The sequence below is a fragment of the Rhagoletis pomonella genome, unplaced genomic scaffold (assembly GCF_013731165.1).
Source record: "Rhagoletis pomonella isolate Grant_MI unplaced genomic scaffold, Rhpom_1.0 Rhpom_scaffold_05814, whole genome shotgun sequence".
In the NCBI taxonomy this organism is placed as follows: domain Eukaryota; kingdom Metazoa; phylum Arthropoda; class Insecta; order Diptera; family Tephritidae; genus Rhagoletis; species Rhagoletis pomonella.
The window spans coordinates 1-11,162 of record NW_023464353.1 but is presented as its reverse complement, the minus strand read 5'-3'; the positions used below and the strand labels follow the sequence as shown (position 1 = coordinate 11,162).

Here is an 11,162-nt window from a genome sequence, read left to right as displayed (position 1 = left end):
ACGGATGCTGGCGTCTACATATTACAGTAATCTGCGTGAAAAAAAAATTGTCCAGCATTGTATCTACATATGTATATCGATTATGAAACCAATTGTGCTTAGTGTAAATTAGCAGGAACTGTCTTTTACTTCTGCAGTGTCTCCTTCAGCGTTTTTACCGCCTCGTAGTGTGTCTTTGAACAGTTTGTCGTTTCTACCGCTAATTATTGTTTAATAATTAATATGTTTTTTTTTCTTCTTAAATTGTTTACGTTCATTATTATTTCGTTTTATTACATACATATATTGTTGTATCTGATTTCATTAACCATTAAAACTATTGTTGTCGGTTTATCACAAATTAATTTTCGTTGTACATTTGCCAAGTTTCGAAAGTGCGTTAGATTTTTATTTATTTATAGTTATTGTTGCGTTTGGTTTCATTTTGCAGCCACTGTGCTTGTGCGTTACATAATTTAATTGGTTAATTTATACAAAAAAAAAAAAAACAAAATTGGTTCTCAGTGAGTATTTATTAAAAAAGAAAATTTTTTTCGTTCACATAATCGACGTTCAATTTCTGCTGTGTTTTCTAAACAAATGTTCGTACATATTTTTGGAGTATTAGTTGTTATACTTTCTAAGAGCTTTTCCCATTAATATTTTAGTAAAACAAAAATATATATTTTTTTTTTGATTTTTCGTTATTTGAAATCATTAAAAATTAAAAAAAAAAAAAACTGTTCCAAGAGTTTGTTTGTTGAAGAAGCTAAAGCATTTTTTCTAAAACGTTTTGTATTGAGCTGCCTTGAAATGTTACACCGTTTAGAATTGCAATTGAATTTGATTTATTTTTTTCTTCGTTTTCTCTCCTTTTATTTCGTTTTTTACTTTCACAACGTTTTCATATCTACAGGGTGAATGCGTCGTGCTAAGGGATCGAAAACTGAACATAGCTCCGGCTATCAAAAAACAAGTGAGTATGCACAAAATAATTTACATAAGCTAAGTTAGTTAATGGTGTTTTCGTTTCCACCAAAAAATTAAAAAAATTTCGCATGTTGGTTGCCCCTTTGTCTTTTCGTGCTCGATTCTAAACTAAGGGCAAACGGTGAGCAAATTTTGTGTTCATTTCTTAAAATGTCACACTCTTGTAAGGCCAGAAAAATGCACATTTCCTGCCCGTTGAAGTTTTGGCAGGGGGGGGGATGGTTGCACTGAAAATCAGATGGTTGCTTTAAAACGATAATATTATGGATAAGGACAAGAACCCAAACACATGCCCTTTTACAGGGTTGAGTGTAACATCAAACAATCGCAACATTTTTTGGTAGAAACGAAATCACCATTAGTGTTATTTTTAGAAAATAAAGTATACGCCAAATAAAGATTACCACCACTATTGCCAAATATCCTGGTTAGCTAGCTCCCTCTTCAAAGAAGCTTTAATCAGTTTTTTGTTTTATTAGTGTCAGAAAAAACGAGTTTTGAAACGTGGGTCACAAAATATTGCAACAACGGGACGATATGTATGTAAGCATGCATAATAGTACGATTTGGTTTCCCCCTCCAATATTTTTTTTTTTATACCTGAGCGCACTTGTGCACAAGGGTATTATAACTTTTTTCACATAACGGTTGTTTGTAACAGGCAAAACGAATTGAGATAGATATAGACAAATGTATACATAAACGATCATAATGAAAAGAGAAATCGATTAAGCGGTGACTGTCTGTCCGTCCGTCCATCCGTCCATCCGTCCGTCCATCCGTCCATCCGTCCGTCCATCCGTCCATCCGTCCGTCCGTCTGTGCACACGATAACTCGAGTAAAAATTGAAATATCTTAACGTATACTTCTTTCGGGCGTAGGACGGATGGTATTGAAAATGGGCAAAATCGGACAATAACCACGCCTACCTCCCATATAACGGTAGTTTTCATAAATACGAAAACTGCGACATTTTAGTAACTACTGAAGATGATTCACTCAAAATTGATATTTACGACCACTTCTTCTTCTTTTTTGCGCTGTAACCGCCTAAGCGATTTTGGCCGAGTTCAGCAAAGCACGCAGACGTTTCTCCTCTGTGCCAACTGACGCCAATTGGAAACGCCAAGTGAACCCAAGTGCTTCTCCACCTGATCTTTCCATCGCAGTGGGGCTCCCTTTTCCTCTGCTACCACCAGCGGGTTCCGAGTTGAATACTTTCAGTGCTGGAGCGTCGATGTCCATTCAAATGACATGACCAAGCCAGCGGAGCCGCTGTATTTTAATTCGCTGCACTATGTCCATATCGTTGTAAAGCTCATACAGCTCATCGTTCCATCGTCTGCGGTACTCGCCGTCGCTAACGCGTAAAGGCCCGTAAATCTTCCGAAAAATCTTTCTCTCAAACACTCCAAGAGCAGCCTCATCGGATGTTGTCATTGTCCATGCTTCTGCGCCATATACCAGCACGGGCATGATGAGTGACTTATAGAGCGTGGTTTTCGTACGTCGAGAGAGGACTTTACTCCTGAATTGCCTACTCAGTCCAAAGTAGCACTTGTTGGCAAGAGTGATTCTACGTTGGATTTCAGTGCTGACATTATTATCGGTGTTAATGCTGGTTCCCAAGTAAACGAAATTCTCTACTTTCTCGAAATTGTAACTGTCAACAGTGACGTGGGTGCCAAGGCGCGAATGTGCTGACTGTTTGTTTGGTGACAGGAGATACTTCGTCTTGTCCTCGTTTACCACCAGACCCATTCGCTTTGCTTCCCTATCCAACTTGGAAAAGGCAGAACAGAATTCGCGGTTTTTGTTACCGATGATGTCGATGTCATCGGCATAAGCCAGCAATTGCACGCTCTTGTAGTAAATTGTTGCTGAGCGGTTCAGTTCTGCAGCTCTTATTATCTTCTCCAACATCAGATTAAAGAAGTCACATGGAAGGGAGTCGCCCTGTCTGAAACCCCGTTTTGTGGCGAACGGCTCGGAGAGGTCTTTTCCAATTCTGACGGAGCTGGTGGTATTGCTCAACGTCATTTACACAGCCGTATGAGGTTTGAGGGGATGCTAAATTCAGACATAGCGGCGTATAGGCAACTCCTTTTAGTGCTGTCAAAAGCGGCTTTAAAGTCGACAAATAGGTGGTGAGTGTCGATCCTTTTCTCGCGGATCTTTTCCAAAATTTGGCGTATTGTGAATACCTGGTCTATGGTGGATTTGCCAGGTCTAAAGCCACACTAATAAGGCCCAATCAGTTCATTGACGGTGGACTTCAGTCTTTCACACAATACGCTCGATAAGACCTTGTAACCTATGCTTAGAAGGCTGATCCCGCGATAGTTGGCGCGAAAGGCGGGGTCACCTTTCTGGTGGATTTGGCAGAGGACACTTAAATTTCAGTCGTCGGGCATGCGTTCATCTGACCATATTCTGCACAAGAGTCACCTTATCAACTCCTCGCCACCGTACTTGAATAGCTCAGCTGGCAGGCTGTCAGCTCCAGCGGCTTTGTTGTTTTTCAGCCGCGTTATTGCTATACGTACCTCGTCATAGTCAGGCGGTGGATCGTCGACTCCGTCATCATCGACTGCGGGCTCGGGTTCTTCTTCTCCACAACTTTCCGTGCGCCCCGGTCTTTAAACCTTCCGTAAGTCGCCTAACTCTCTGGTAAAATTTTCGGGCATTCCTCCTGTCGGCCAGCATTTCAAGCTCTTCGCACTCACGTATTTCGGCCTCTCTTCTTATTGCGGCAAATACGTCTAGCTTCCCTCTTCAGATCCCTATAGCGGTCCCACATAGCGCGCGTTGCGCCCGATCGCAGCGCGGCCGTATTTTATAGTTCAGCTCGGAAAAGCAGATAATCTGGTCATAAGTATGTCGCTTAACAAAAAAAAAAAAAAACAATATTGTGAAATTTATAAAGGGCAGCAATCTACCGGATATCCGAATCAGGCTTTTATTTTTAAAATCTCTATCCGGCACATCGCTACTTGTTACCATTTTTTATGAATTATCATTTCGTATATTAATAAAAAAAATTAATATAGTTCACTTTATAACAAAAACCATGCAAATAAAAGTTGCAAACTTTGTGCAAAATTTAGAAAAATTTAACGAATTTTCATGAATATTTCCAACCTTTTAATATAAATTTTTATGAAATAATGCGCAAGTTCGAAGTGGCCTAAAATTCTTAATGATTTTTTCTTTTTTTTTCTGACGGTCATGCGCTGTTTTTTCCATATAACGCATCTTTTTTTTAAGGGGAAGTACGCAACATCGTAAAAAAAAAATCAAACAAAATCTTGAGCTATGTCAAACTTAAAGTGCAAGTACACTAAAATGAAATGAGCTATAAAACTGCATTGAAAATTTTATGAAAATTTTATATCTATAATTTTTAAATTTTTACCTCCCTTAAAACAAATAGTGGTGGCAAGTTATGTGTGACCGCCAGTGTAAATTCCGGTGTTATTACGTTAAAAATATCAGCCACTAAATTTGTGTCCACATGCCAGTTTTGAAATGGTACACATTTATTATATTTTTTCATTTTAATCCCTTCAATGACCAGAGGAAATTTGGCATTACTCGTATATCTTTTTTTTTTTTAATAATAAGTTAAAATAAATTGTTAATAAAACAGATATGTATGTACGTACATTCCAGTCGATTGTTGCAACGAATGGTGCTGTCTATTATACAACAACACCACCAGCCCCGATTAGTAATATGCCCATTGATCAATTCGCCGCCACGGTCTATCCGCCAGGTAACTCGCAATTTATTTTATTTGAAATATGAAAACAACGTTTAGCAGATCAGTTATAATTAGCATAACCTCTTAACAAACAGTTACTGATTTTACAGCAGCAGGCGTGCCAACAATTTACCCACCTTCAATGCAATATCAACCATTTTATCAGTACTATAGCGTGCCAATGGTCAGTGCGGCGGTAAGTTGACGAAATTCATTTTAGTATGTACATATATGTATGTGTAATAATAAGAAATTAATCGAATTAAAATGAAAATTTATAATTCTGTTTTACATGGACGCTATTGCTGTGCCGTTGGAAAATACTAAATTCATACACACGAAATCTATAGAATGTACCCGCCATTTGGCCACAAAACTATCAAGGTAATTAAAAAGGATGTGCATTTGCATCTTGCTTTCTTAGTTGCAATATACATATGTACAGAAGTATGTACATATGTAATTGTATACAACATACAACATTTTGAAACAACTATATTTGCCACGCCTCTACAACAGCAGCAGTATAGACGTACATACATAGATAGAATAGTTTAATTAATATGTATTTATGTTTAATATTTATTTTCGCATCTTTTGGAAAATTTAATTTCAAAATTTTATTACTTTCGTTTGCAAGTTAACGGTTTTGTTTATATTGTGTATATGATTCTTTTTTAGTCAATGATTTCTTAAAATCCTTATACAAAAACACGACAAGCACACATTTTACTACTTTTCTCACAGGTATTTTATAGTGCTATGTATGAGTATATACAAGTTTAAACATAACTTCTGCAGCACAAAAGTAATAGTTATTTTAATTTTTCGAATGTGAAAAAACTAACGTTTTTGCTTTATAATAATTTCTTGAGATGTTTATTTTTCAAACCATATTTGATCGTTCGCTTTAGACTTTTGGTTTTTGCGATCAAGCTGGATCGTTTATACAGGCCGACAAGAAATTCGACAAGCTCACGAGTGTCCCGAGGAATATCGAATAGCGAATTCTTAGCGGATTTTGCGCGTAGAACCGTAATTTTCAAAATTTCAAATTCAAAATTCATAATTTGCTCTAGTCATTGAAAAAAATTTATCAGCCAAAGAAAAACTAGCTCCTATGAAGCTAAATGATGTAATGGGGCATTTAAAAACTGTTACAACAACAACATGTAAGAATCCAATTTTAGATCTGGGATTTAAAAACTATTGCCTAAGCTTTCATTGTATTCTATTATTCTCTTTCACCATTCCTTAGCAAGAGCGCGAAGATTTTCAAAAATGCGTTTTTAGGCTTTTTAATTACTAAATTTCCGGCCAAAAAGTGTAGCCAAATAAGCATTTTCGGCGCAATTTCAGATCAGAAATTAAGTGGCATTTAAATTAATTTAATTATTCGTATTTAAAAGCCGGTTTGCATTGGCGATTTCTAAATAAATATCAATCATTTTGCAGTTGAAATAAAAAACTTTTTTTTTTATGTTACGCAAGAGATTCCTGTTTGTGGCATTTGACCATCATTTCGAATATGAAGTCAAAATATCAAAAAGTAGAACAGTTTTTGAGGTAAAACCAAATTTCCGTTTTTGAGATTTGAAAAAAAATACACCCACTCAATTAACTGGAAATTTTTTCGGGTATAGTTGGCAAGTCGCAACATTTCTTTTTACATTGGCAGACGCTTATTAATTGGCTATCTATGCCGATATCATTTTCCAATCCCCTGATTAGTAGTGTGCTATACATTTTCGGTACATACATCAGCAGGAAAAAATTTGTTTACTTTCGGTTTCTTTCGGTTTCAAAGTAAATTTTTTAGGACTTTCTTTTTGTATATGTAGCTCCTAAAATACTATTTCGGTTGAAAAATGTTGTTGTTTACATGGACAAGAAGAAAATTTAACCCTCTACCGCATACGAAACCAAATATTGTGTCTCTACTTTGGAAATTTTTCCCACCTAACGAGAGTTATAAAAATGACTCAAATTAATTAAATGCATTGAGAAGTTAACTACGAATAACGGAACGTAATCGGTTTGCCTATGGTGAGATAACATTTGGATATAACCTCAGTTTTGTGTGCGTGGTCGAAAAGCGTATATTCGCGTAATAGAAAAACTACTGAAAAACGCAAATTCTTGTAAAATAGATAAAAAAAATAGTTTCTTAATTCACACATCAATAATCGCTACCCAACTGTTTTTTTTTGTTTTCATAAAAATTTCCATATATTTTTTTGCGAAATAAAATTTTAAATAAATGATTTGTATGCGTTTTTTCTTTCGATATAAGTTTGTTGATACGTAGATAACGTGTTTTTTTTACAGTTAAAATTTTGTTATTCATCTCTTTCGTAATTCATGCTGTAGAGGGTTAATAAACTTCACTATGCAAAAAAATTATAGATTGACCACAAAAAACAAGTTGCAATTATGCGGGAGCACTTTTTTCAGATCTCAAGAAATCGAGATTTAGCTATATTTTTATAAGTAAGTTTTAAGCAAAAAATACAACCGACTTTAATGCTTTACGAGTACTGTTAGTTTCTTCATGATCCAATGATCGCAACTATACCAAAGTAGTATGGGACCGACCACTCTTGAGGTACCATCTTTCCGATTAAAAAGAATTATCGAAAACGGTTCACGTGGTCCAAAGCTACATGAGGAAAATAATACATTTAAAAAAAGAAAATATTTCGTTGAATTGATAACCTTCCTGCTTTTTTTTAAAAGTCGGTTAAAAAATGTTCTACTTTCTTAAATTCTGATTTCGTATTCGGATTTAGCGGAACAATTTATATGATTATTCATATAAAAATGTCGCAGGTCGGGCAATTTTCTTATTTCTTACAAATTTCGCCATAAACTGGACAAAAGCCCTTTTAAAGCAGAGCAAACTTATTTTTTAACTAACTTTTTTACTGATCTCTAAATTTAGTGGTTTTATTTTCTTACACCATTCTGCTGCCTATCTTGTAAATATGGATTGTTTTTTATTTCATAAATAAAGAATTTTTAAACAATTCGAAATTCTACGATTTTTGGAAAATGGGGACAAAATCAAATATCTTGAAAACGAGAAGTGATAGCGAAATAAATGCAACGGTATTTTAAAGCTTTTGAAATGCACAGTCTTGATGGGAAAAGAGTTACCTTGACCTTTAAAATGACCTTCAAATATTGTTGGAGGTATACCTGAAAACAGTATGCATTGAACTATTAAAAAATTTTAAACGCATAATTGCTATGATTTAGGTTTATTCTTAGCTTAGCTGTTTCTAGGCCAAGAAACGACAAAAAAAACAAAGATTTTACTTTTCAAGACTTTTTAAATGTCTGATTGAATGAGACGTTATCTTGACTTTAAAACCGCCCTTCAGAAGTACAATTTTTGATTATTTTTCTTTTCTCGAACTGAAAACAGCATGCGTGCGGGGAGCCTAAAAAAAATCAAATGCCATTTTCGCTTCTCGGTTCGTAGTTTTTTCGATGCAAGAGCAGCAAAAATAGATATGTGATTACAACTTTTAAAAAGTTCATTTCAGTATGTAAACAAAAAAAAATAAAAGTGAAAGCCTACTATATTTGAAAGTCATTTAAAAGATCAAGGTATGTAATTTTATTACCCAAAGAGACTATTTTTTCTGAATTCTGCAACTCAAAAGCTTTAAAATACCGTTACATTTATTTCTATACCTTTTGTCGAGCTATTTGATTTTCTCACTTTATTTCTAAAGTCTTTACCTTGGATTCCGTGAGTATTGTAAAAACCCTCAGCAAATCAAGGCAATCATTTGTTGGGCAAAAGTAATAAAAATGACGCGTGCATATAAATATACAATTTTAATAAATAATGTATGCAATTTTAATTAGTTGACGGTCCAAAAATTATCGAAAAAAAAAAAATTCATGGAGACATAATGGCTATTTTTAATCCGAAAAAAGTATACATAAAATGCTGTTGGCTTCGATTGATGAAAAAAGTAAAATGAATAACGATAAAAATTAACGAAAAAGTCGAACGATTGAAAAAACGATCAACTATGATTTGAAAGTAAAAACAAAAAACCAAAAACTTAAGGCAAATTACAACAGCGAATATTTCTTTTTTGCTATGAAAATGTTATTCGTTACGATCCTCGAGTTTATTACACTAAATAATTTCTAAAGTTTATACTACATATTTACACGCATTCATATCTGTAACTATTTCGAGTGGCCAACAACTTCCCACAATTGCTATCATCTATCTACTTTTTTGTTTTAGGTATTTACCCATGTTAATTTTGAGGGTACTAACGACAGCATCCATAACCACAACTATGATCACACGACTATACTACCAACTACAACAACAACAGCAACATTGATGCTACTACATTTTATGCGTATGAAAAAGAAAATATTTGTAATTTGATGAATATTTGATGTGTTTGTGGCAGAAAAAAATTGAATTGAAACACAAACAAATAGCAAAGCAAACAAAACCAAACAAAACAATGTAAGAGACACTACAGCAACAGCAACCACAACAACAACAACAACAGCAACAACAACAACAACAACTTAGACACAACTTTACAACAATAGCTTCCTTTACTACTACTACAACTACAACAAAAACAACAACAATATATACGAGTTCGAAAACAATATGACTAACGCGAAAATATGTTTGTAATGCAAAAAAAAAAATGTTAAACCAAAAAAGCGACATAAAACAATAATTTATTTGCGACAAATATGGAAATTGTTCGCTTTCTAAAGTAAGTTGTTGCAATCGTCGTCATACCGTTACACCGAAGAAGAAAATGCATGATATTATATTATGGTAAGACACAAACAGACCAACAAACACACTATCCCTACTAGCAGCGGCAAAAGGCAGGAGTCAGAGTCAGAGTTTAGTCGGGTCGGTGGTCAGGTCCAGGCGGGGATGTTTTCGACAACACAACCACAACCGCAACCACAACAACAGTTCAAGAAAGGCTGCTCTTTAGTCATTTAAAAACAAACAAAACATAAACAAACAAAACAAACAAACAAAAACTCAATGTAAAACATGGACTGAAATGGGGCCGCCGTTTATTTAGAGAATGATTTATAAACACGCGCACATACACCTAACTACATACTACATAACATTACTTGACATACATACATAGTACATAGTAATACCTTTAGAACACTTACATGCACATACGCTCTTATATGTGTAAACATATTAACTTGAAAACGTACAGTTTAGATATAAACAGTAAAGCAAAAAAGAAGAAAAAAACTAAAATACAAAAAAAAACACTAAAATATAGAAAAAATGAAGATTGTGTAAGCATTGGAAAAGAGAAACTCGACGATGTTGGCAAAATAACTAAATTTTAATCCCAGTGAAACTATGTTGTATGTAGTCTTGCGAAACGCTACAAAAATCGCATGTTTGTGTATCGAAAGATATTTAACTGCTACGTAAAGCGCCAGTAATTGTTTATTGTTTTCGAAAACAATGTATGTATATGTTGATATTTTCGAATTTCGAAAAAAAAATACAAATACCAAAACGGTTCTGCCGTACTATAAACGAATCGTAGTTAGTTACATATAGAGAAAGCAGAGAAAGACAAGTTGGGCACGATGTTTGTGCAGTTTGTAGCGGAAATATGAGAAGGAATGAACTATATATATATAGAAGAAACGAAACTTGTTATAATGCGAAGCAAAAATAAAACCTAAATTATAAATTAATAAGAAAGAAATATATTATTTATTGATTTCAATTATTACTATAATAAATATTATACACACAACTCTATATATATATATATATACATACATATTGATAATGACCAAAAGTATATATTAAAACTATTATATACTTATAAAAAATATATATCTATATATATCTATATATATATATATATATATATACATATACAATAGACAAATTATATTTAAAGAATTTAAAATAAGATACGACGAATTAAAAACACCGGCTGGACCTGTGAACCGGCAAACCAAAAAAAGCTGAACATTTAAACAAACAAAAATCTTGAACACAAAAATATGAAAATATTATCTATTAGCATAAACATTTTATTGAAATAAGACATGAATTAACGAAGTGTAAATCTTCAACACAAAAAGATATTGAACTTGAAACAGGATTCAAAACTGTAAACAAAACAAACTTAGAACATCATAAAATAGTATATAAAACAAAATCAATAAACGAACAAAAATAAAACAACTAAAAGCCACAAAAAAAATATATTACTTCTTCTAAAAATCATAAATTGACTTAAGTAATAAATAAAATATAGAATGAGAAAACAATTAATTCGAAGAAAACTAAGTTATCGTATTCATACGTATAAGCATATAGGCAAAGAATCTGAGTAGAATTATACAAATATTATAATGATGAAGAAA

The 11,162-nt window shown here is 33.6% G+C and overlaps 1 protein-coding gene across 2 annotated transcripts; it reads left to right on the top strand.

The window, feature by feature from the left end:
* Positions 1 to 895: 895 nt before the first annotated feature.
* On the top strand, positions 896 to 10,035 carry LOC118755288 (protein boule-like; the record flags this gene model as incomplete). 2 transcript variants are annotated; one of them, XM_036490135.1, is given in 5 exon segments in its annotated part: positions 896 to 955; positions 4,643 to 4,745; positions 4,844 to 4,929; positions 5,084 to 5,117; positions 9,004 to 10,035. In XM_036490135.1, coding segments are annotated over 5 exon segments (300 nt in total), but the record flags the coding sequence as incomplete, so codon positions are not given.
* Between the last annotated feature and the right edge of the window lie 1,127 nt (positions 10,036 to 11,162).